Genomic DNA, 26,846 nt, shown 5'->3' on the forward strand with positions numbered 1-26,846 from the left:
CTTTGTGTGCTGTGTATAGATACTTGCTCGTCTGTTCCTTTGGTTTTTTTTTAGTTACTGTTCTATCTCATTGCTTAAAAAATTGGCAAATTCCTTATGTTGCTGAACATGTAGATTGTTTTCAGGTTTTACCATGGTAAATACTATAGTGTATATCATGTATGTGATTTATCCTCTGAGTGATTTCCTTGGTATACATTTCCATGAACAAGTTACTGTATCAAAAAGTGAGGAAAAGGGAGCTCTGGGTGTAGACTGCTGGATTGCCTTTCAAGAGTTTCATTGCACTCTGTGACTATTGGGTAACACCAAAATGAGTCTGTTTGGCATTTTGTCTCTTGTCTGTTTGGCATTAGAGGTAAAAATCATCCAATTATGTTGAGATATTTAGCTCCTAAACTTCAGTTAAAAGAGCGCTTTCCACCCTATTGGTAGCAAGAATTACCCAATTCAGATCATTCTGAAGGGATATACTTCATCTCAGTATTCTTTCGCAGAATATTTAATCTGAATTAAAGTAGTTCTTGATCCCATGGAAGTAAAAGTTATTTTACTTTTCTTCCCATGATGTTGTTTTGGTAGGAGGTGTCCCTCGCACTCCAGTGAGGAAGAAGATGAATACCATGTGCCGTTCCTTAAAGATGCTGAATGTTGCAAGACTGAATGTAAAGGCTCAGAAATTACATCCAGATGGCAGTCCAGACACAGCTGGGGAGAAAGGGATCCAAAAGACAGCCAATGGGAGAACAGCAGATAGACTGGAAAACAGAGGAAGAACACTGAGAAGTTCTAAACCTAAAGGTATTCCTTAATTCCATTGGATTTTGATGCCTACACTCATGTTTACTCTTCCATACGCTCATATTTTTAAGCTGTAATCATATCCTTCACTTAATGAACATTTATTAGATATCTGCTACATGTCCACAAGTGTGTTATGGGGAGTAAATAATTTCCTCTCCTTAGATTTATGATCCAGTTACAAATAATAATGAATATATATATATGTGTGTGTGTGTGTGTATACATACACACATCTCTCTACACAATGAATTGGTAAAATGAATATAAGAACCAAGAGTCTGCAACTGAAAATACTTGTTCATTTTAGAATTAAAGACATACTAGGAGCTGAGAAAGGAAAGGTCATTGTAGGGAAGAACAGGTTGAGAAGGCTTTTAAAAAGCCAGTGGAGCCCAAGTTAGACTTTGAGGAATAAGCAGAGATTAGAAGGCAAAGACAAAAAAGAAGTGTGTGCCCAATGAAGGATTAGTATAAGCAAAGTCGCAAAGGAGGTCTGTGGCCTGGCCATAGGACAAGTGGTTAAATAAGTTTTATATATTTGTGAATGAAGAGAAAGGGAAAAGTTTTGTGAATAATCTAGGGTTGGACTATTGGGGTTTTTCAAAGTTGAGCAGAAGAACTTTGGGCAATAATTGCATGATGTCACCTCTGAGTTCTTTTGAAAATTCTGGGATAAAAGTTTTCTGCTGCTCTAAACAATTTTTTCCCCTGTGAAATACTGGATCATAGATGATGATCAGTTTGAGTGAGATAGAACATCCGTTGTGAGCTATTATGGTATACTGGAATGCAGATGGGAAAGCAAATTAATTGTAATGCAAGGCAATGTGGCATTACCATAATTTCTGAACTAGATCTTTTTTCCATAAATAGACTAGCACAACAGTGCCCCAACAATTCAGTGGGACAAGGATAATCTTCAATGGGTTTGGAAGTAGTATAGTTTATTTCTTCTTTGTTACTGGTTACCTTTGAATTTATAACATGTACACTTGATGTGCAAACCCTTAAAATTAATCACTGTCTCTGTACTACTTCAGCCTCTGCATTTTTGACATTTTGGACCGGATAATCCTCTGTGAACCATAAGATGTTTAACAGCATCCCTGGCCTCCACCCATGAGATGCCAGTGGTATCCTTACTCTCCCCACCAGTCACGGCAGCCCAGACAGAACCAGATGTTCCCTAAGCAGCAAAACCTCTCGGTTGACAACCACTGGCTTAAATAAAAGACAACGCCTTCCATTGGATCTGGTGATCAGTTTCACTTTTTTCCCCCCACAGATTTTAAAACTGAGGAAGAGCTACTATCTCACATACACGAAAATTACCAAAAGACTGTGGCTGCAGGAGACACCATGCTGTATTCATGTGCTCGGAGCACCATCTCAAACATTAAAGCGTTCTTAAAGTCCAAGGGAACCAAGGAATTAGAGGAAGCCAGTCTGGAGGTTGTCGTTTGTCATAACTCTGTTGGTTACTTGTTGTTGGGTCTGGCTCATGTGTCTTGGAAAATGTCTCTTTGCAGTGTACATTTTAGAAATGATGAGGGAGAATGGTGAGTCCAGTCAGTTCTAGGTCTTGGAAGGTGGACATGGTCCACTGGGAAGGCGAAAATCAAGGAAAGGGGCCAACTAGGAATAATTATATGCACTTCTCTTCAAATGGAAGCTTTGTCCTCATCCGAGCTGCATGTTAGCTGCATGAATTAAACCAGTAGCTGTTAACCCTGACTGCACTTTAGAGTCACCTGGAACATTTCTTTAAAATATTGATGTATTTTGCTTAGACTTCTCAGTCACTACTTAATGAAATCTTTCTTTTATGGAAGTTCAAACCTGCAGACTTGCTGTATCCATGCCCACTTGCTGTCAAATGCTTTCAACATTTAAAAAAAATGTTCTTTTAAAATATATAAAAGAAGAATAGTATACTATTTTTCACTCAAATGAAAGAAAGAACATGTTCTTCCCTTCTTAGGGCATTATAAAATTGTGTGAAAATTAGAAATAATGATAAGCATTAATACTAATATTCTCCTATGTAATAATTTTATATTTTCAGATGAACTGCCTGTATCAAGTAAGAAACAACTTCTTGAAAACTAGCAAAAGTCTTCGACAGAACGTAGGAAAACTGGATAAAGAAGGCAAAGTCAGAGAGTAATTAACTACCTTTTCTTTTAAACAATTACTCCAAAAACAGCTCTCAAGATTTGCTTGTATTGATTTTAATATTTTTTAAATTTTTAAAAAATTCTTTTTATTATAGGATATTGAATATAGTTCTCTGTGCTACACACTAGGACATGATTGTTTATCTATACATAATAGTTTGTATCTGCTAATCCCAAACTCTCAAATTATCCCTTCCCCACCTCCTTTCTCCTTTGGTAACCATAAGTTTTCTATATTTGTGAGTCTTTTTCATAGGTAAGTTCATTTTGTGTCATATTTCAGTTTCTACATATATGAGTGATTATGGGATATTTGTTTTTCTTTTCCTGACTTCACTTAGTGTGATAATCTCTCAGTCCATTCATGTTGCTGCAAATAGCATTATTTTTTTTCTATGGCTGAGAAAGTATCAGTTTAAAATAGATTGCCTATTGCTTGAAGAGGCTTTTGTGGCTGATTCTTTGTAATGTTCTCATGTGCAGTCTTGGAGAAGGAAATGGCAACCCACTCTAGTATTCTTGCCTGGAGAATCTCATGGACAGAGGAGCCTGGAGGGCTACGATGCATTGGGTCGCAAAGAGTCGGACACGACTGAGCGACCAAACCACCACCACCACCACGTGCAGTCTGCATCACCTATTTACCTAGTAACCCTATCGCCATTTAGAAAGCCATGGCTCTTCTATTTTTTGGTTGTTTCTTCTATAAACAGATCTCTACGTAATGAAGGAATTTTCATTTTAGTTAGGTGACACTCAAAGTAGATATGACCGAGTGTTTTTTTTCTCTCAAGGTGCCAGCTTCAGGTGTTTCTTCGTTTGGAGCTGTGTCTGCAGTGCCCTTCAGTACATGAACGTGTAGAGGATCTGGAGCAAGTAGTGGGTGAGGCAAGTATACTGCTTAGTGCCACTGGGACATGCTGTATACAGATTGTTTCAGCTGCCCTGAAGAGGCCATGTGGTAATTTTCTAAAATCTTCAGGTGACAGATTTGCTGCGCATGCTGTGTTTAACTGAAGATTCAGCATACCTAGCAAAGTTTCTGGAAGGAATTTTGGAATTGTAAGTTTGATGACTAATTTAAAATTTACATTACTTTACCAAGTACTATACAAGTATTGTCTCAGAGCTGTAGGATTGTAAGGACTGTTTCTCATCCTAGGTGAGGAAGGCATTAGAGACGGTGGAATGGTGACTGACTGTTCCACATTTAACCAACCTTTTCCACAGGTATATTGACTCAATCCCAAAGATACTGGGAAGTCTTTACGACAGCCTAGGATTTGTGATTCCTCAGAAGCTGGCTGGTGTCCTTCCTGCAGATTTTTTCAGCGATGACTCCATGACCCAGGAGAGCAAATCACCCCTTTCTGTGCCTCTTCCGTCAAACGCTCATAGATCATTGCCTGGCGGCACTGAATCTGACCAACTGGAGGAGCTTCGTACTAGATCAGCTAAGAAGAGAAGGTAGGAGTGCAAGGATTTAAAGGAATTTTCTTGCACTGTTACCATCTTGGCATAGGGCACATTTAAGCCCAAAGTCCAGTTGTCTTTGTCTATAATTTATTGAATTAATAGTTGCCTTTATGTCTGAATCACAGAAGCCAATTATTAAGAGTTCTTAACAAGGAGCATCTGACGTGCTTTATATTATCTTGGGAACATGCAGTGTAATATATATGTGTAGCCATAGTCTTCTCTTGACTGTCCATGTGAGGTCTTTAAGAACTAGGAGCCTTCCATGAGATAAGCTTAGGGTTTTAGCTTTTTATTTTCCATGAAGCTATTCACTGTTCTTAACTACTAAATTTGTAGTTGTTACTTTTAGAAATCTGGGGTTGACTTGTTTTGCTGTAAGTTCAGACCACCCTTAAGATAATTGACTTTTATTTAAATGTTTTATTTTAAACTCTAGTTCCATTCTAATCTAACTAGTTGTCACCTGTATTGAGTGTATATTGACTGTTTCTTTCTATTTTTAAAAGGAAAAATGCAATCAGACATAAAAGCATTGCAGAGGTTTCACAAAATCTGCGACAAATTGAAATTCCCAAAGTTGCCAAGAGAGCTACCAAAAATGTAAGTCATTTCCAGGAGATAGAAAGTGGTGCTATGCCAGAGTTGTTCCTTTGGGCATGAATTGATGCAATAAATAAGAATGAAAGGCAGTATCTTCACTTTTAAGAAATGAATGTTAGTGGATACAGAACTAAGGTATTTTTATGAATGTGTGGTCCACAACCGTGGTCTAAGGAGTAAAGACATATAAATTTGTTTAAGATTAATTGTTTTTCCCAAAAGTGAGGTAATATTAAAGGGAGAAAAAAAACACTAGTAAAAGTTAGGGATAAGTTAACTAAAAATCTTTAACGTGGTTAAGAAAACTCATGAAATGATAACTAACATAAGCAAAGAGGCCATTGAAAAAGTAATATGCAATCATATTAGGACTTTGTGTACCAGAAAGTACTTTTCAGTGAATATGTGTTACTTCAATAACAAGTTAAAAAGAAAAACATATGAAGCCAGGTGGTAATTCTTTTTCTCTGTCAGTAGATTTAGGACTTGTTGGTTACCAAAAAAATAATCCAGCTGGAGTCTATTTACTAAATAGAATTAATGTCTAAGAGGAGAGAGACAAAGAATGCATTGAAACTTTTGAACTGCATGAACTATGAGAAAAGTTAGAATTCTAGAACTAGCTTTCAAGCATTAATCATTACAATAGTGGTTTGTTTGAGATTTATAGCTGCGCTTCAGAATAGGAGGTGGGGTTTCTTTTGAAGAGTTAATGGTGTTCACTTTTTTGTTGTTTAGGCGCTAAAAATTCATGTCTGACTCTATTGCGATGCCATGAACTATAGCCCTCCATGCTTCTCTGTCCATGGGATTTTCCCAGGCAAGAATACTGGACTGCGTTGCCATTTTTTCCTCCAAGGGATCTTCCCGACCCAAGGATTAAACCGGCGTCTCCTGCATTTGGCAGGCGGGTTTTTTACCACCAAGGAAGTCTGTTCACTTTCTTAGTATACCTTAATACATATAAGTGAATAAGATTCAAATCTTAGATTTTGTTTGGAGAGTGTGAAGTCCAAAGTGTCAGAACATCTCTGTCAGAAGATTCTATATGATAGGTCTCCTTTCTGAAAACGTGTGTTTCAGATTGGCCTAGAAAGTGTATTTCTTTAAGACCAGGTTTATATGATCAGGATTTGATTTTGGTTAAAGAGTATCATCTGTTAAGTTTTTGCTCTACTATGACTTTCCTTCTTCAGTGATTACAGTGGCATACTTGAAAAAAAAACAAGAAAATCTTTAAAAACAGTTCTCTCATTTAGATGCCATTTGATCTTGGGTACTTGAATCCTCTACTGTAATAGGAAATAAATAGCAAGAATTTTTTTTTTGTTTTTTGGCAACACCACATGGCATGTGGGATCTTAGTTAATTCCCTGACCAGGGATGGAGCCCAAGCCCCCTGCAGTGGAGGCGAGGAGTTGTCTTAACCACTGGACCACCAGAGAAGTCCCCAAATAGCAGTTTTATATGGAGACGTTCCTCAGAGTATACCCATCCTCTAATGGAGTTTCCCTTATATTTTAGTTATAAAAGGTCTACAGAAACATTGTTTAAAAATTGAAATTAGGGACTTCCCTGGTGGTCCAGTTGTTCAGACCCCAAAGTTCCACCACAGGGGTTGCAAATTCAACCCCTGGTCAGATGGGTAAGATCCCATCTGCCATGCAGCCAAAATATAAAATAAATGCAATTTTTTAAAAAATAGAAATTATATGAAGTTAAATGTTAGTACTTCTTCACCATCCATTCTTCGGAAGTAGTCACCGATGGCAGTTTGTTGTGTATATTCCCAGACCCTGTTTTTGTCCATTTTACAACTGTTTCTGTTACAGATTCCTACAAGTGAAATTGCAAGGATCAAAGGAGGGTTTTTTTGTGTGGAATTCCTATTCTTTTAAATGAGTACCTATTGAAGTTTTCTTATTGGATTTTCTCATCTTTCAGGAGAATTCTCACCCTACCCTTCAGCAGCAGCCTCCTCTCCCAGTGAAAGACACAGTACAAGGTATGCTTTTGTTTCCTTGTTACAGCCAATGACAAGTTTATTTTGATTACATATATTTAAGCAGCTGCATGTAGTATATATAGTTTTATAGTATATATAAGTATATAGCTTTGTAGTTGCATGTTGCAACTACATGTTGCAGTATATATAATACATAGTTTGGTATAATTATCAGCTAATGAAACATGTCTGTGTGCTAGGAGACTAAGATGTTCACATGGTCTCAAAATACTGCATTTTGTAAAATAACTGGCTGAAATATACATATATTTTTAAATGCCATTCACATGAAAGCCCCAAAAAGAAAAGAGGCAGCAGAACTAGTTTAGATAAAAGGAGTTTAGGTGTGACATTCATGCACCACACAACCCCTGCTTAAATTTAGGGCAGAAAAGCTGTGAAGGATGTTGCTGAGTGATGAGAGAGGGTGGGATAGATAGTGTGCCCTTGTTCTTTGGAGATACCTGCTGAAGCACAGGAAACTCCAGAGTTGTGATGTCTGCAGGTCACCCTGCAGCGTTTTGGGATGGGCAATTGTATAAACGTAGAGAGGACGAGGGAGAAAACGAATGTCCACAGTTGATAAATTTTAGTGATGATTCTGTTTATTGTATTCCTTTTGAAATTTTCTATTGATATTAAACTTTTCCAAAACTTGGGGAAAACAGAGAGTAACAGATCAAATTTGGCTGTCAGATCACAGATTAATTTCATAGAACAGCCTAAGGCAGGTCACAGAGGCTTTCATAATGGAGAGAGAGAAACACTTTTGGAAACTTTGTGTATTATTGATAATCTTAATGTATATTTTGGTGATGGGTAAACAAAGAGGCTTCTCCCAGTTTGTGAATCCCGGTTTATTTGATTTTTATTTAAATGACTTGCCTTTAGAAATTTTTTTTAAGATAATTTAATTTATTTTCATTTTTGGCTGTGCCGCATCTTCGTCGCTGTGCACGGCTTCCCAGCGTCTACTGTCTAGCTGCGGTGTGCAGGCTTCTCATTCCGGTGGCTTCTCTTGTGGAGCACGGGCTCTAGAAGGCACTTGAGCTTCAGTCGTTGCAGCTCGCAGGCTCTAGAGCACAGACTCAATAGTTGAGGCACAGTGTTTTATTTGCTCTGCCTCATGTGGGATCTTCCCAGATGAGGTATCAAACCTGTGTCTCCTACATTGGCAGGTGGATTTTTTACTGCTGAGCCACCAGGGAAACCTGGTCTTAGACTTTTTTTTACCCTGAGTGAATTTTTGGGTATAATCCACTAGGACGTCTTGCTCTAGTTTAAGATGCCATCCCACTTGCCTTGTCAAGTATTTCCTGACTCTTAAGCTTTTTTTACTAACTTTGAGTTTAGGTGGTTGCAACTCTTATGCTCTGGAGTTAGGAAGAGGATTTCAGATATAGTAGTTCCCCCTTGTCCACCCTGATGGCTCAGACAGTAAAGAATCTGCCTGCAATGCAGGAGACCCAGGTTCGATCCCTGGGTCAGGAAGATCCTCTGGAGAAGGGCATTGCAACCCACTCTAGTATCATGCCTGGAGAATTCCAGATAGTGAAGCCTGGTGGGCTACAGTCCATGGGGTCGCAAAGAGTCAGACAAAACTGAGCAACTGACACACACACACACACACAGAGTTCCCCCTTAACCACAGGGGATACATTCCAGTATCCACAGTGGACACCTGAAACTTCAGATAGTACCAAACCCTATATATGTTTTTTCCTATACATACATGGAGCTTTCCAGGTGGCACTAGTGGTAAAGAACTTGCCTGCCAATGTAGGAGACATGAGAGATGTGGGTTTGATCCCTGGGTCAGGAAGATCCCCTGGAGGAGGGCATGGCCACCCACTCTAGTATTCTTGCCTGGAGAATCCCATAGACAGAGGAGCCTAGTGGGCTACAGTCCATGGGGTCACAAAGAACTGGACATAACTGAAGCAACTTAGCATGCACATACGTACATGCCTAGGATAAAATTTAACTTATAAATTAGGCACGGTAGGAATTAATACCTTATAAAATAGAATAGTCATAACAAAAGTTAACATGCATTTGGTCTCTTGCTCTCAAAATATCTTGTACAGGTTTAATGCCTCTTCAATCCTAACTAAACACTTTCATGCATAATTTTTGCAGTTTGAGATGTGACAGTAAAACTAGTGTGAATTTTTCCTTCACCATTTCACAGATGATTCATTCTTAATCATAAATCATAGCAACCTCAGCATATAATTTTTTTTTCTTTCCTTAAGTGGAGAAACTTTTCATTTAAAGAAAGCATTTTGCAACTTCATTTTGGCATATGCCAATTGCCAGCATCACTACTTTGTGCTTTGGGGCTCAAGAGATATTTGGGTGAAATAAGGGTTACCTGAACACAGCACTGCTATATATTGCCATAGTTGATCTGATAACCCAGATGGCTACTCGGTGACTAATGGAATGATTTATGTTTTGAGTGGGACAGAGCAGAATGGCATGAGATTTTATCATGCTATTCAGAAAGGCACACAACTTTAATCCTTATGAATTGTTAATTTCTAGGATTTTTCATTTGCTATTTTCAGTCCGTAATTGGCTGTGGATAACTGAAACCTTGGAAAGTGAAACCCTGGATAGGGTGGGGCTACTGTTACCCAGTAAACTAGTAAAATACTCAAAAGAAGAAAAAAGAAATCTTTTCTAATTTAAGTGATGTGGGCCTTCCGTGTATTCCCAGAACGTTGGGTTTAAATTAAATTTATAAGAGTAAATAGTTTTGATATACCATGTGAGTGTACTATTTAAGGAAATCCTATTACTAAATGTAAATATATAATAGCAGTCAGTCTGTAAAATAGTTTCCTCAAGCAGATTCTCTGTTTTAGATATCTTCCTTTTCTCATGTGTGGCATTTATTAATGATGATGTTTGACTTTTTCTTTTTTTAATGCTTTCAGAAGTAACCAAAGTTCGAAGAAATCTCTTCAACCAGGAGATGATTTCTCCTTCAAAGAGATCTGTGAAGAAGGGGTTGCCCAGAAGCCATTCAGTGTCAGCTGTGGAAGGTCTGGAGTATAAACGTGACAGCTTTAAGAGGACCAAAGGTACCGCATGCAGGGCAACCAAGAGAAGGGGTTCTCAGGCCAGGCCAGTCTCCAGGCTGTGTGTTGCAGGAGCTCATTAACCCCATGTTTTCCTCTCCTCTGTGGTTACCGTCAGTTAATTTTCCACTTGGGATGTCTCGCCCTCCAAGCTTAGATGAAGAATCATTCCTGTTATTTTTCTCATTCCTCTCTTCTGAAAGACAACAAATACCTATTTTATAAAACCACTTAAACAGGAATGAAAGATGGTGACTAGCTGTTTTCTAATCTTTCGATGTGTTTATTTTTGTTGTTGCTTCTTTGTTGTAATTGAGGTAATTCATGTATCATAAAATCAACATTTAGTGGTTTCGGTATGTTCACAAAGTTGTCCACATCATGACACATTCCAGAACATTTTCATCATTCCTGAAAGAAACCCTGAACCCATTACTAACTAGTCACTCTCCGTTTCTCCCAATCCTTCCAGCTATAGGCAACTACCAGTCTGCTTTATATTTTTATAGATTTCTTACGAGTATTATAAGAAGAATCATATGGTCTTTGTAACTGGCTTCTTTTACTTTAGCATAATGTTTTCAAGGTTTATACATGGTGTAGTGTGTCTCAGTATTTCATTTCTTTCTATTGGCAATAATATACCATTGTATGGATAAGCTCCATTTTACTAATCTATTCATCGTTTGGTGGTCATTTAAGTTGTTTCTACCTTTGGCTATTGTGAGTGATGCTACTGTAAACATTCATGTACAAGATTGTGTGTAGACATGTTGTTTATTCTCAGGCATATGCCTAGAAATGAAATTCGCTGGGCCACATAACAACTCTGTTTAACTTTTGAGTAATTACCAAACTGTTTTCCAAAGTGGCTATATTCCCACTAACCATGTGTGAGGGTTTTGATTTCTCCACATCCTTACCACTGCCGTCCATTGTCCCTCTTTGATTCTACTCATCCAGTGGGTGTAAAGTGGTGTGTAATTGTGATTATGAATTGCATTCCCTTGATGACTAATGTTATTAACCTTCTTTTCTTGTGCTCACTGGCTACTTGTATAGCCTCTTTTTTTTCTTTTGGTCTCACCACTGCATGGCATGCAGGATCTTCGTTTCCTGACCAGGGATCAGACCTGCGTCTAGTGCAGTGACAACACAGATTCTTAACCAATGGGCAGCCAGGGAAGTCCTGTATAGCTTCTTTGGAGAAATCTTTGCCCGTTTTTAAATTGGGTTGCTTTCCAGTCCTCTATAATGAAAAGGACATCTTTTCTGAGTGTTAGTTCTAGGAGGTCTTGAAGGTCTTCATAGAACCGTTCAACTTCAGCTTCTTCAGCATTACTGGTTGGGGCATAGACTTGGACTATTGTGATATTGAATGGTTTGCCTTGGAAACGAACAGAGATCATTCTGTCGTTTTTGAGATTGCATCCAAGTACTGCATTTCAGACTCTTGTTGACTGTGATGGCTACTCCATTTCTTCTAAGGGATTCTTGCCCACAGTAGTAGGTAAAATGGTCATCTGAGTTAAATTCACCCATTCTAGTCCATTTTAATTCACTGATTCCTAAAATGTCGATATTCACTCTTGCCGTCTCCTGTTTGACCACTTCCAATTTGTCTTGATTCATGGACCTAACATTCCAGGTTCCTATGCAATATTGCTTTTTATAGCATCAGACTTTACTTCCATCACCAGTCACATCCACAAATGGGTGGTGTTCTTGCTTTGGCTCTGTCTCTTCATTTTTTTTGGAGTTATTTCTCCACTGATCTCCAGTAGCATACTAGGCACCTACCAACCTGGGGAGTTAAAACTCAACATTCAGAAAACTAAGATCATGGCATCCGGTCTCATCACTTGATGGCAAATAGATGGGGAAACAATGGAAACAGTGAGACTATCTTTTGGGTTCCAAAATGACTGCAGATGGTTACTGCAGCCATGAAATTAAAAAACGCACTTGCTCCTTGAAGGAAAAGCTATGACCAACCTAGACAGCATATTAAAAAGCAGAGACATTACTTTGCCAACAAAGGTCCGTCTAGTTAAAGCTATGGTTTTTCCAGTAGTCATGTATGGATGTGAGAGTTGGACTATAAAGAAAGCTGAGCACTGAAGAATTGATACTTTTGAACTGTGGTGTTGGAGAAGACTCTTGAGAGTGCCTTGGACTGCAAGGAGATCCAACCAGTCTACTCTAAAGGAAATCAGTCCTGAATATTCAATCGGAAGGACTGATGCTGGTGCTGAAACTCCAACACTTTGGCCACCTGATGCGAAGAACGGACTCATTGGAAAAGCCCCTGATGTTGGGAAAGATTGAAGGCGGGAGGCGAAAGGGACGACAGAAGATGAGATGGTTGGATGGCATCACTGACTCAATGGACATGAGTCTGAGCAAGCTCTGGGAGTTGGTGTTGGGTAGGGAAGCCTGGCATCCTGCAGTCTGTGAGATCACAAAGAGTCGGATGAGACTGAGCTACTGAACGGAACTGAAATTGGATTGTGTCTTTTTACTATGAGTTGTAAAAGTTCTTTATGTGATAGTCTAGATACTAATCTCTTATCAGATGTGTGATTTGCAAATATTTTTACCCCAATTTGTTGGGTTTGCTTTTTGTATTCTTGATAGTGTCCTTTGATATATAAAGTGTTTTTAGTTTTGATCCTATCCAGTTTAACACGTTTTTGTTGTTATTTGTGCTTTCGGTGGCATGTCTAAAAATCCATTATTCAACCCAAGTTTTATGGCTTAAAGTCTTAAATTAGGTCTTTGACTCATTTCCAGTTAGTTTTTGTGTATTGTGTGAGGTGAGTACAGTGTCATTCTTTTGCCTCTGGTTATCCAGCTGTACCAGCCTCGTGCGTTGAAAAGACTGTTCTTTCCTCCTTGAGTTGTCTTAGTTGCTTAGGTGTTAGGGTGTTAATTCTTGTTTTAATGTTAGATAGAATTCATCAATGAAGCCATCTAGTCCTTTTTTTTGTTCTGCTCAGATTGGAGAATTTTGGTTGTCTTTAGCTTCAAGTTTATTGATTCTTCTGCCTGCTCAAATCTGAGGTTGAACCCCTCTAGTGAACTTTTCCAGTTATTGTGCTTTTCAGCTCTGAAGTTTCTGTTTGGTTCCTTTTTATAATTTCTGTTACGTTATTGATATTCTCACTGTGTTTATCCGTTGTTTTCCTTATTTCTTTCAGTTCTGTGTTCGTTTTTTTTCCTTGAGCTCATTTAACATTTTTAACCAGTGATTCCAGTGTCTGGGATTTCTCAAGGGTACTTTCTGTCAAATTCTTTTCTTCCTTGACACACTTTCCTGTCTATTTGTATGCTTTGTAGTTCTTTGTTGAGAGTTAGGTATTCTGAATATTATGGTCTTTTGACTCTGGAGGTAAGACTCTCGCACTCCTGTGACATCACTGATCTTTGCTTATTGAGAACCTGTTCATTTGTGCCTTCCCAGCTATTTTTACAAAGCATATACTCCCTCTTGTGTGGTCACTGAAGTTTCTGTTCTGTTGTCTCTGTGATTAGCTGGTAACCTGAGAAAGATTTCCTTAAATGTCTGGCTCCAAAAAGGGACAGACAAAAAGGTGTTCCTGTCCCTATAAGTCACCTGTTGGATGCAGTGGGGGAAAGCTGCTGGCGCCCTAGGGCAGAAATCAGGGCAGATGTCTGCTCAGGCCCCACAGGGCTCCACTCTCCAAGCACGCTGACTGAACCTTATAACCCAGAGTTAGAAGACAGGGTCCCCACTGTCTGCTCTACCACTCGCCAGCTGCTCCCAGGACGTGGGCCACTGCCCCACAGCTGCGGCAGGGCTGAGGAAAAAGGGCTGGTAGCTGTTCTGGGCACGTCATTCCCTTACTAAATATCAGGGTCTCCCTTCATTGGGCTCTTTCCTGGTTGTCATTAGTGCCAGTCAGGTTGCAGAAGTTCCAAAATAGTTTACTCTGATCATTTTTTTCCTAGTTTACTGGTTGTTTTAGGGGAGGGACCAAACCCTAGAGCTTCCTACTTCACTGTTTTGTATGGTGTCCCTTTCCATGGATGTTGCAATTAATTTCTTAATTTATCCAGTCAAGGTTGATATCAACTTAATTTCAGGAGTGCAACAAAAACTTTGCTCCTCTGTATAACTATTTTCTATCCCCTTCTGTGTGCTAGCTCGTCATACAAATTACATCTTGATACACTGTATGCCCATCAGCACATTTATAATCCTTGCTTTGTCTTTAAACTCAAAGGAGAAAGATACAGAATTAACAATACTTTTATTCTGTTGTTGGCATTTACTTGTATGATTGCCTTTACCAGTGCTCTTTAATTCTTCATGTGGACTCATGTTACTCTCTAGTGCCCTTTCCTTTCAGCCTAGAGGACTCCCTCTAGTATGGATAGTACTTGTAGGGCTGGTCTGCCAGTGTCAGATTCTCTCAGTGTTGTTTTTTGGGTGTATCTTTGAGGGTGGGGAGGATGTTCTCCTTCATGTTTGAGTAATAGTTTACAGGATTTATTGGTGGTGATGGTGGTTTAGTCCCTAAGTCGTGTCTGACTCTTGCAACCAACCCATGGACTGTAGCCCTCCAGGCTCCTCTATCCGTGGTATTCTCCATGTAAGAATACTTGAGTGGGTTGCCATTTCCTTCTCCAGGGGATCTTCCTGATCCAGATATCAAATCCGTGTTTCCTGTGTTGCAGGCAGATTCTTTACTGCTGAGCCATCAGGGATTCCCTTACAGGGTATGTTGGGTGGGCCAAAAAGTTCATTCGTTTTTTTCTATAAGATGTTAGAATAGAATAGAATTCCTGATTAAGTCTTTTTCTTTCAGCCCTGTGCCTTTCATCACCCCACATTTTTGTCATCCTGTGTTTCTGAGGAGAAGTCAGCTGTTAATCTTAGCAAGGACTGCTTGTACATGACGGATCGCTGCTTTCTTGATTCTTTCAAGAGTCTGTCTTCCCCTTTGACTTCTGATGATTTGATTGTGATTTGTCTGGTGCGGATCTCTGTCTTTATCCTACTTAGGTTTATTGAGCTAGTTGGCTATGGAATGTCTTTGATCAGACATCAGAAGTTTTCAACCAGTATTTCTTCAAAGTTTTCCACCTCTTTCTCCCCTCTTTCTCTGGACTCCCACTATGTCTTATGTTATTATGCTGGATTGTGTCCGATGGCTGTCTAAGACTGTTCGTTTCTCTTTCTGTCCCGCAGACTGGATAATCTCAATTACCTATCTTCACCTTTGATTCTTTTGCCACCTCATATCAACTTCTAGGCCCCTCTAAATGAGTCTTTTATTTTAGATAGTGTACTTTTCGATTTTAGAATTTCTACTTGGTTCTTTTTAATGACATCTCTATTGATATTCTGTACTTGGCAAGTCATCAGGCTCGTACATTCCTTTAGTTCTTTAGATATTATTTTTCCTTTTTTAGTTCTTTGAACATATTGCAGATAGCTGATTTAAAGTCTTGTGCTAATGAATCCATGTCTGAACTTCTTTAGGAATGCTTTCTATTGAATGGGTTTCCCACACGCCCCCGCCCCCGCACCCCCTGCCTCCCCGCCATGTTTATGGGCCATACTTTCTTATTTCTTGTCTTATATTTTTTGTTGACAACTGGACATGTTAAATATTGAGTCAGCGCTGACAATCAGATTGCCACAGCTCCAGGGCAGAGTTTGTTTTTACTCTTGTTTGTTTACTGAACTAGTTCTTTCAAGTCTGTATTCTGTCATGTGTAGCCACTAAAATCTCTGCTTGGTTAGCTTAGTGGTCAGCTAAGGGTTGGACAGAGATTTCCCTCCACGCTTGGAACTAGTAAGTTTCCCAGCTTTTGCTGAGGGGCCCTATGTGTGCATTGGCTCACGTCTTCAATACTCAGCCAGACAGTTTACAACTCTTGCTGTTTTCTAGAGCCTTGGGGTCAGCCAAAGGTGACAGCCAAGAGGAAATGGGAACCCACTTCAGTATTCTTGCCTGGAGAATTCCATGGACAGGGGGGCCTGAGGGCTGCAGTCCATGGGGTCACAGGGAGTTGGACACGCCTGAGCACACATGCAGGGCCCTTCTTGGGTCCATCCTGGGCGTGCACACAGCCCTACCGCACACGGACTTGCAGGTTCCCCGAGTGTGTCAGAAGTTAGCAGAGTCCCTTGTGGATGTCTCATTCCCCAGTTTTCACATCCAGACTCTTGGTTATCTTGTCTGCCCCAAGATCACCACCTCAGGCAGCTGATGTTTACAGTTGCTGCTGATTGTTTTTAGTAAATGGCTCCCTGGGAAAAAGTTGTTTGCATTGGACGAGTTCTGAGTCAGGTCAAATAGAGACAGGCCAAGTGAGTGCGATTCTCCAGGGAACTACCAGATAGGCCAAATAGACTGTTATCTGGGAATGGGGCTGTGGAGGAGCTTAGACACCATTTGTTCATCCAGGGGCCGCTGGGCTGTTGGTTCTCAAGGCTGCTGCGGGGCCAGGGAGAGGAGGTCGGGGCCAGGGAAGTTAAAGTTGTGCAGGGCTTGCTATTCTTAAGGAGATACAGCTGTTTTTGTTGAATAACTACTCCTTGGATTACTCCAAACTGGTTAATTTCCAGAGTTCTGGAGCAATTGAGTTCACTTTTGGTCAGTGTTCTCATTCCTTTTATGGGGGAGTTTTTTACCCCACATTCCTGCTGGCATCAGTCCTCTTCCTAGTCATTTTTATCTCTCTTAAAACCAGTCCTCCCATGAGTAACTTGTCTGTCTTATGCTATTGAGAAAATTTATACCAGAGCATAAATTTGATTTATCTTTGTATTAAATATCTTAACATTGCATGACATATCAGCATTTTCACATGCCTTAATCATAAATGCAATAATTTAATCATAAATAAAAGAACCACCAACTAACTAGGTGGACAGAAGTATTAGCCCTAATAAGAACTTTTTTTTCAGGATCATTATTTTCATTATATTTTATATTGGATTATTTATTGTTAAACTCTAATAGTGCTGATAAACTGTAATGTCTTGTTAAGTCAAATCTTATGGTTAGACCTTGGTCCACGAGTCCATTAAGAGCCACTCTGGCTAAGTGTTAAACCGTATTTAAGTTCAAATTGCTTCCATTGCCTTGCTGTTTCTGCTTGGTAAGATTATGTGAAATTTATCCTATTTACATTTTAGGTTATCGCAAGCTGCTGACCAAGAGTGTGGCCGAGACACCAGTACACAAGCAAATCTCCGGAAGGCTGCTTCATAGACAGATCAAGGGCAGGTGAGCGACTTCCTTGTCTAGCTTCTTCATGCTCCCACACAGCCCTCCTCATCTTATGGGCCATGCTTACCTTCTCATGACATTTGTGACCCAGTCTCAACCACATTGCCTATTACCAAAGAGCATTCTGAAAATTCTGTGAGGGCTGGAGAACCATACAGAATGCACTCTGGTGTCCAGCCTCTTTCATTTGGCATAATTATTTTGAGATTTATCTGTGTTGTTGTATATATCAATAGTTCGTTCCATATTATTGCTGAGTAGTATTCTATTGAATGGATATTGCCTAATTTTAAAATCTATTCATGTGTTGACCTGGGGAAGGAGGGAGTCTCGCTGCCAGGCCTGGGATGATCCCAGCTAGGCCTGTTCAGGGGTGTGGTGAGGCCACAGTTTTCCATGGCAATTGGTTTGAGTAGGGCAGCTTTTGCTGAATGTTTCTGTCTTACTTGGCTGCCCCTTTCCTGGTTCTTTGTCTAAAGAAAACTAACTTTGCTCAGGGCAGTTTCTGTCTGCACCTCTTGGTGTATTGGGGTTGTCAGCTTGTTGAGCACCTGATCCAAGATCTATGAAGCAAAACAGAAACTCCCAGAGCTCACTGCCCTATGTCTCTTCAGGTCCTGAGGTCCTGAGTCTTCTCTCCACTTTTGAGAGCCTTCTGCTTGCTCTGTATGTAACACCCAGGGTTCTTAACTGTACATGAGAGCAAGAATAGGGAGAAGTACATCTACTCCTCCTTGTCAAGGCTACATCTGGACATTATTTGTGTGTGGATTTTACACACTTGTGCTCATTTATCTACAGGGTAAATTGTAAGAAGTGAAATTTGTGGATCAAACGGTATACAAATTTAACTTTGTCAAACTGCTTTCAAAAAAAAAGTTTCAGCCTTTCACTCTTGACAGTAATGTCTGAGAGTGCCTGCCTACAGTGATGTCATCAAGACCATTTGTGGTCTTTGTTATCTTGTGAGGTGAGAACCTGTAGGTCTGTGATGTGCATTATTTATGAGTGATGCTGACTAGTCCTTGTACCCGCTGTTCCTCAAGGTCCTCTGATCCTGGTCCTGATATTGACGTTGTTGAAGAGTCCCCAGAGAAAGGAGAAGATGGTATTACCTACTTTTGTTTTGTTTGGGGGTTCTGGGCTTTTGTGTTTTCTCTACTTTCTATGACAACTTTTCTGGACTTGTATCCTTGCTCAGCATATCCATTATGACAGCTCTGGGCCCACAGTGTGTATCAGTACATGTTAATTGGTGAATGATCTGTTACACAGAGTGTACTGAGAGTTTCTGGAGAAGAAATATGTTTACATAATAGAAATGGGATTCAGAGTGAACGCTAAACTACTATGTTAATATATGGTACTGTGGGGCTTCCCTGGTGGCTCAGTGGTAAAGGATGTTTACCGCAGGAGACATGGCTTCTGTCCCTGATGGGGAAGATCCCACATGCTGCGGAGCAGCTAAGCCATGTGCCACAGCTACGAGCCTGTGCTCTAGAGCCCGGGAACCACAAGAGAAGCCTGTGCAGCGCAACTAGAGTGGCCCCCGCGTGCTGCAACTGGAGAAAAGCTCATGAAGCAGCAAAGACCCAGCTCAGCCAAAAATTTAAAAACAAACAAACCTTGGCTTATTTTTAAAGTATACATGAAGGAGGGGTTTCCAAAAACATTGTTTTTTAAATCAAGTAGTTTATTGTAGAAAAATTAGAAAACATAGAGAAGCCAAAAAATTAACATTTGGTAATCCCACAAATCAGAAATACTCTAATGTTTAGCTTTAATAATACTCTTACAGGTGTTGTTTCTATACAAATATATGTAACATAAGTATGAAAACCGTGATTTAAAACTTTTAATGAAAGTCACACTCTACAAACCTTTTTTATCACTCTACATAATGCTTCAGGGTGGCAGTTCATAATACTTATGCAGGTTACAGTCTGCAGGGGTCGGGTTTTTTGTTTGTTTTTTTGGGGGGAAGTTTGCTGGGGCCACATATCATAGCCCTCTTAGCTTTGTCACACTTCAAAGATCTCAAAACCAAGAGCTTGTTGGAAACCAAGTTTTCCATCTTGTACATGAAAGTGTTAGTCACTCAGTCACGTCCGACTCTCTGCAGTCCCACAGACTGTGGCCCACCAGGCGTCTCTGTCCATGGAATTCTTCAGGCAAGAATACTGGAGTGGGTAGCTATTCCTTTCTCCAGGATCTTCCCAACCCAGGGACGGAACCCAGGTCTCCTGCATTGCAGGCGGACTCTTTACCGACTGAGGCGCCAGGGAAGCCCCTCTTGTGCATGGTGTCACATAGTTCTTACCCATCTCATAGGGGAAACACCGAGCTTGCATTTCTTCTTGGTACTAACTGATTCTGGTCTTACAGTGGTGAGTTTGAGACGAAGTCCTCGAATCAAGCAGTTGGCGTTCAGCAGGACAAACTCTGCTTCCTTCTACTCTGTGTCTCAGCCAAAGTCTCGAAGTATACAAAGGGTTCACTCATTCCAGCAAATGAAGTCAGGTAACACACTTTCCCTGCCTGTCTTCAGAGGTCCACACAAGCTTGGTGGGAAAAGAATGAAATTTGATATTGGAGAAACAGGTCAGGTACAGTAAGTTGCCTATGTATGAACCTTCAGATTGTGAGCTTTCAAAGATGCTAACACGCGTTAGAATGTCTAGTCATGTAAGTTCACGTGTCTGGTATACGTCGTCACGTGCGTGCATCCTCTACAAGTGGCTGTATGTGTATGTACTTTACAGCACTGTACAGGGTGTAATAGTACAGTGTCTTTATTTCAAGCCCAGGATGTCTGGAAGCAAGCATAAAAACAGTGGTGATGTAGCTGGCAGTTGTTGCTTGCTGCCAGCTGTTGTACTGTACTTTGCAAGGTACTGTACTCCAAGGCTAAGAATATTTTAATTTCTGTGTGAAAAATACCACAAACTAATTATAATACAGTACTACATAGCCAATTGTGTTAGCTGGGTACCTCGGCTGACTTTGGACTTATGAACAAGTTGGACTTAACGAATGCGCTCTCAGAACGGAACTCTTTTGTATGCAGGGGACTTACAGTATAAATATTTGAGGTTCAAAGTGATGACCAGATGAACAGGTGACCACGGCCACCATTAGCAGAATCACCCCTTTGGCTTCCTATGGCTGGCTGTCCACACTATCCTTGTAGGTACTTCCATTCATTCAAGAAGAAATGACCTGTAATTTCCTCCATACATACATTCAGATACTATGGGAAGGTATCCCCAGGTTGAAGGTACTGTATGACCTTCATTCTTTTATCCATTGTGAACTTGGCTTATCAGATCTATCTTTTATACTTGTCTTTTCAAATTATTTCCGTTGCCCACACCTCCTAACGTAGAGACTGGGCTTGATAATGCAGTCTCACAATGCAATAAAGCAGCACTTGTTACGACTGCTGTCATAATTAGGTGGGATTTCCCCCCATTTGCTCCCAAATCGTCATCTTTCTTATATAGACTGGCTGTTTTATGAGTATTGGGTAGGGGGTGAGAGGGCAGGAATTGAGAAAGAATTAAATATTGTCACTGTTTTTGACTTGCAGACCAAAGAGAAAACTCTCCAGTCCAAAGTATTCGGTCTCCCAAGAGACTTCTATTCGGAGCAATGTCTGAGATGATCAGTCCCTCAGAGAAGGGCTCAGCACGGATTAAAAGGCCTTCAGGAAACACTGTGGGTTCTGCAACACCTACAGCCTATCAGGTATAAAATTACTATGATGTTTAAAATAGTATAGTTTGGGGAACATGTAGACATGGGCAAGGAAAGCCACTGAGGCCAGTAAGGAAGAGAAGATAGTAATAGAGATCTGAGGTGGTTGAGGCTGACTTGATGAACGACTATTGGGTACATGGGCACTTAAGGTAGCAGCTGGACTGAGCGGGTAGATCTCACCTACCTCTTGGGTTCATCTCCATTTATACTGGACACCAGGTCTATATCTGTCTGAAATGAGCAGTAGCATTCTCACCTGTTTGATTGCCCACTCGATCCTGTCACCCATGTTAGAAACCTGGTAGTCATCCTGGACTCCTCTCCTCAGGCCTGGCTAATCCATCCATTCTGCCCATTTTATTGACAGCCTATCTGATACCCATTCCCTCCTCTCCATCCCTTCAGTTCCTACCCGAGTTCACTTCTGCCTGCAACACTTCCATAGCCTCTTGCCTCTCAAATCCATCCCACCCCCAGAGGTTGGTGGGACCTCTGTGACCCCATTGGGTGCTCCTCTGACTACCTCACTGTGCTGGAAGCTCTACAGACTCTGCCCCAAAACCGCTTAGGGGATTGGGGGGACACAGGAAGCTGTGGGGAAGGGTCCATAGGACCGTGTTCCGTCTCCTCCCTGGACAGGCACTCTGACGCCTACTCACCCATCTCTGCTTCACACTCCACCTTCCCAGCCGCCTCAGGATGCACAGAGCTGCTGTTTTTCACTTTCGTGCCTTTGCTCATACGGCTGTGTGTGCCTCAAGGTTCCTCTCCCGCACTGTCCACCTTGTCTTCACCTGCCGACACCCATTCTTTTAAGACCTGGCTCACTGTCCGTTGCCTGCCCTTCTGTGCTCCCGTATTGTCCCGTGCACGCCCCGTCAGTACATCAGCCCGTGTATTATCATCCATCTGTGTGCTGAGTTGCTTCAGTCATGTCTCTTTGCGACCCTATTGACTGTAGCCCACCAGGCTCCTCTGTCCATGGGATTCTCCAGGCAAGAATACTGGAGTGGGTTGCCATTTCCTCCTCCCGGGGATCTTCCCCTCATCTGTCTATACCCTACATGAAATGCCAACTGGACCAGGACTCTTGAGATAATAAGATTGAACAATAGTTGTCAGACTTCCTTACCTGTTGGAATTAACTGCAATTTTTGCAAGAAGGGAAGTTTTTTTGTTGGGAAGGTTCCTCTCTGAGGTGTTATCTTTATTGCTGTGTATCCATAGGGTCCATGTTTCATCTCCTCCTCCTCCCCCACCCCGGCCTTCTGCACACATTTTGCCTGACGCATATCAGGTACTTAAAACCACCTGTTGAAGGCATGTGGAGAGGGAGGGAGTCCAGGATGACTACCAGGTTTCTAACATGGGTGACAGGATCGACATGTGGTGACAAGTGACAGGTGAATAGCAGCTGACGTGGCTCCTAAAGGTTACTTCAGGCAAAGATCAGGAAAAGACAGCTGTGAGTAGTGAGTGGAGTGATACAGAGGCAAAGCATATTTTCACTGTAGTGTGCAAATTGTTAAAACAATTTGTCTTAGAAGAAATGAAGCTTGGATACAGTGCTTAGTGCTAGAAAGCTGACAAGTAAAATCTGGGTCATGTTTTGGAAGTGGAAACGTGTCCTGTATGAAATCCAATTTATCATTCCTTTGGCTGATGATAAGAAACCTCCCACTGGACTTTTTAATCTTCTTAGAGATCATTAAAACATTTCCGAGACTATAGGTTATGATGTTCAAAGCACTGAAATAAGCATCTTTCTTTACAGACGCCTGAGAAGAGTTACTGGAAGTCCCCAAGCTCTTGTAAAGCCACACCAAGAAAGGTCCCTCGGACACCACAGACTCCACTGCGCACCCCGGAAAGGCTGCAGAAATCCCCTGCGGAAATGACCCCTGCCAAACAGGTCATTTTTAAGGAATTCTTGAAAGACTTATCTCCACATGGCTGGGATTCACCATCGCAACCAAAAGTCACCCCTCGGAAAGGACACTCCCTGGCAGAAGGTGCCTCTTCTCTTGAAAAGGTCCGGAGAACTCCCCAGAGACAAAGTGGTCAGCCCCCCAGATTTTTGCAGAATTCTTCTTGGCCACACTTGGTGGACTCCAGTCCGGAAAGCACCTCCTGTCCAGCAGCCCTGGTTTCATCAACTGCCCCGACCAGGACTGAGTGTCTGACCCCTAACAGATCCTCTGCTCGAGCACCTCCCAGGACAGCAGCCTCGGGGCTCCAGAGACAAGCCGCTTCCAAGGGCACATCTCCAAGTCAGAAACACCAGCTCCCCCAGGGCTCTGGAGCACCCCGGGCAGAGAAGCTGCCGCAGCTGTGGAGTAACAAAGCTGTCAAAACCCCAGAGAGACCAGGGAACGCAGCTCTGACTTTTCCAAAAAGAGCCGTTACCTCTCTTTCATGTGGTATTTCCAAGGAGAGTTCACTTGGGGAATTTCCCATAGCATCTCTGTCCTCTGGACAAGGCGGCTGGCAAGAAGTCCAGAGATCACCCAGTGTCACCACACCTCCCTCCTGTTCTGCTCCCTTGACGCCCCCCAGTGCCTCACAGGTAGCTCCGTCTGACCTCTGGCCCCCTCCGCCCCCTTCCAAACATGGGAAACGGCATAACAAGACCTCAGAAACAGAACAAGACTTCCTGGAGGGCCAGCCTGACAGCTTGGCTGCTCTGAGGGTTGCCATAACTGACAACCCAGCTGCCATCACAGACACTGGAAAGAACCAGAAGGCAGCGACCCTCTCTTCTCCAGCTTCGCCTGAACTTCCAGCTTACCCTGGAACTGGCTTTGGGGGTGACTGGCATACGTCCTCTCCTTTGCTTATTGCAACAGACTCGGACTGTCTCACTCTCCTGGATGAAGCTGAGCACCATGGCCATGATAACTTAAAAAGCAGCATTTCACCCCTGGACGGAGGTGAGGGGTTAAGGATGGGTACGTGTGAGAAGCCGTCTCCGTGTGACCCCAGGATTCTTCCCACCTCTCCTTCCTCTGGACCCCACTCTCCCCTGATGCCCCTCTACGACCCACACTGCACGGCAGACATGAAGCAGTGCCAGGCGGCCACGCAACTAGAGGATCAGCAGGCAGCCCCCTGGCCCTGTGGAGCCCCTGCCAGCCCGCAGACCTATGAGGTTGAGCTGGAGATGCAAGCTTCTGGCCTCCCCAAGCTCCGAATTAAAAAGATAGACTCCAGCTCTTTGCCAGAAGTTGAGCCCCCGCCAAGGGAGGAGAGCTCCCTCCCGGGTCCCAGTGTGCCCAGGGCCAGCAAGTCCTCAGGCAAACCCGAAGCCACCTGCCTGTCGGCCCCCTGCCTTCGCCCCTCGCACAGCACCCCTGGCAAGAGTGGGGGACAGACCTATATCTGCCAGTCATGCACCCCCACCCACTGCCCCTGCGGTACCCCCTCTCCTTTCCAGACAGAAGTTGGGGTTCCTTGGACCCCATCTCCCAAGCACAGTGGGAAGACGACTCCTGACACAATTAAAGACTGGCCCCGCAGAAAGAGGGCGGTGGACTGCAGCCTCGGCCCCTCTGCTGGGAGGAGCGAGGTCAGTTCCGACCTTCCCGGGGGAGTGTTGCCACTGGAGCCGGAGGGCAAGGAGCGAGGCCTGGAACTTGGCATTGGCAGGCCCCCCATCCTGGGGGATTTTGAGCTAGAGGGTGTGTGTCAGCTGCCAGACCAGTCGCCTCCCAGGGACAGCGTGCCCAAGGCTGAGGAGGCCTTCTCCTGGGGACAGTTTGGGTTGGGATCTAGGAAGAGATGCCTCTCTGCTGAGGAGGCGGCTGAACGACAAGTGAAGAGGGCCTGCGATCAGCAGGGAGACTCAGAAGAGCGGTCTCCAAGCACAAGCATTCGCCAGTTGCCCTCCGCGGCGGACAACGAGGTGTTCGTCCCAGGTGAGTTTGCCATGTTGGGCTGTGTGGGCGCGGTGTGACCGAGGGGACACCGGGGGAAGGCTTGGGCTTCCTTGTCAGGGCCGTGGGCTGCGCTGACCATGCCATTGCTCCAGGTGCCACCCCGCCTCCCGGCTGTGCTGTGCGGAGCTGCCTCTCTGCCAGTGGGCTGCAGGCGCTGACCCACTCTCCACTGCTGTTCCAGGGGAAGACACCCTCCTCTCAGCGTAAAGAAGCCAGAGGTAATTTGTTGGAGGTCCTAGAGACATCACCAGGATCTAATTTCTGTCCTTTGGTTAGCTTGATCTCAAGTTACCTCCGGGGTTTTCAGGCAGTTGAATCTCGGAGGGGTCGTAGAGTTAGGGTGGTTTTATCCCCCGCCTTGTCATGGGCTCCCAGAGAAGTACCACTTTAGAACTTATGTGCTTTGGAACCACCACCACCAAAAAAGAAAAACCCTCAAAATCCTACCAGATTGCTTGAGCTTCTTGAAGACAGTGACAGAAGTGGGCGCACAACCACTCACTGCTCGTCTGGGTCCCTGAGGTTGGAGGGGCGAGCGGCCCAAGTGGCAGGTGGTGTGTGTGGAGCCAGCCAGCCGTTTCTCCTCAGAGGTTACACCCCTGGGTTTCTGTCCATTTGGTCTGAAAAAGGCCTGGCTATTATAATCACCCTTCAGACTCTAGGATTCCCCTTGACCCCACCTGGGAAGAATGGGATTGAACCTGTTAACTGCACCACGTAGCTAGAATTGTTGAGGCGGGTGCAGGAGGCGGGGGCCTTCAATGGTTCTCCTCCCTCAAGACCATGATATAAATCATGCGAAATAGCAAAACCCCCACAATCTGAGACAAAAAAGAAGGTGCAGAAAACTGAAGCGCCACAGGTTTTCTGCATTTTCAGTTACTAGTTGCCGTTTGCTCAGTGCTTACAGTAAGAGTAGAGGGCCTGATAAACAGTGTGGGTAATGAATGCTTCCACGGGATGAGCGCGCCTACAAGCAGTGCTGGCTTTCTTAAGTCCATCTCCATGCGTAACTCTCTGCAGGTGAAGCCCACTTTCCTCTGTTGTGTTCTCCGTTATGTCCTGCATGCTAAGTCTTTCCACCTTTTTCTAGATGAGGATGTGGATGTATTTTCCCCCACGGCAGAAGACTCTCCTTTCAGCCGAGCATTCTCCAGGAGACGCCCTATCGGCAGATCTTATTCACGGAAGAAGCTACTCAGCTAGTTAGAACCATCTGGGGGACGTATAACTAAACACTACCGACTTTGCCCGGAGCCACTACACTTCCTCACAAAAGTGCTCTGAGAGCAGTTTTCTCTGGAAACACACGGAATTCCAGATGTGTAGAATAAATGCATTCTTAGTCATATGCCCAGAAACCCGGTCCATCTGAGCCAGGGCCCTGCCAGTCCACTTCTCATATGTAACCCTCAGCTTGCTGCACAGAAATAGGAATAACCAGGGCTTAATGAAACTGAGGAAATTTAAAACATGAAGGTGAGGTCAGTCAGGTCCCCACGGGCAGAAGGAAACGGGCCTGGTCCCAAGCCTCTTTTACCAGGATCAGCTCTCAGAGTCCCAGTAGAATGCCTTCAAGTTTTCAAATCCCTTCTCTGGAATCCATCCACCCCCAAGCCCAGCCCTAATCCACCACGCCTGCCTGGCCTTAGTGAGGTGGTATGCTGCTGCTAAGTTGCTTCAATCGTGTCCGACCCCGTAGACGGCAGCCCATCAGGCTCCCCCGTCCCTGG

General features: G+C 42.9%; 1 protein-coding gene across 1 annotated transcript in view; it reads left to right on the plus strand.

Moving 5' to 3' along the window:
• The window catches only part of TICRR (TOPBP1 interacting checkpoint and replication regulator), a 42,184-nt gene extending 15,338 nt beyond the window's left edge, over positions 1-26,846 (plus strand). Inside the window, exons 7-22 of the mRNA XM_027521305.1 lie at positions 583-801; positions 2,090-2,256; positions 2,870-2,967; positions 3,776-3,869; positions 3,964-4,043; positions 4,212-4,448; positions 4,967-5,060; positions 7,005-7,065; positions 10,008-10,154; positions 17,326-17,416; positions 18,466-18,527; positions 19,805-19,939; positions 21,009-21,166; positions 22,953-25,092; positions 25,206-25,331; positions 26,207-26,846. Coding sequence (XP_027377106.1) covers positions 583-801; positions 2,090-2,256; positions 2,870-2,967; positions 3,776-3,869; positions 3,964-4,043; positions 4,212-4,448; positions 4,967-5,060; positions 7,005-7,065; positions 10,008-10,154; positions 17,326-17,416; positions 18,466-18,527; positions 19,805-19,939; positions 21,009-21,166; positions 22,953-25,092; positions 25,206-25,331; positions 26,207-26,319 — 4,022 coding nt within the window. The 3' untranslated portion in view covers positions 26,320-26,846. The remainder of the gene's footprint in view (positions 1-582; positions 802-2,089; positions 2,257-2,869; positions 2,968-3,775; positions 3,870-3,963; positions 4,044-4,211; positions 4,449-4,966; positions 5,061-7,004; positions 7,066-10,007; positions 10,155-17,325; positions 17,417-18,465; positions 18,528-19,804; positions 19,940-21,008; positions 21,167-22,952; positions 25,093-25,205; positions 25,332-26,206) is intronic.

This window comes from Bos indicus x Bos taurus, chromosome 21 (assembly GCF_003369695.1).
Source record: "Bos indicus x Bos taurus breed Angus x Brahman F1 hybrid chromosome 21, Bos_hybrid_MaternalHap_v2.0, whole genome shotgun sequence".
NCBI lineage: Eukaryota > Metazoa > Chordata > Mammalia > Artiodactyla > Bovidae > Bos > Bos indicus x Bos taurus.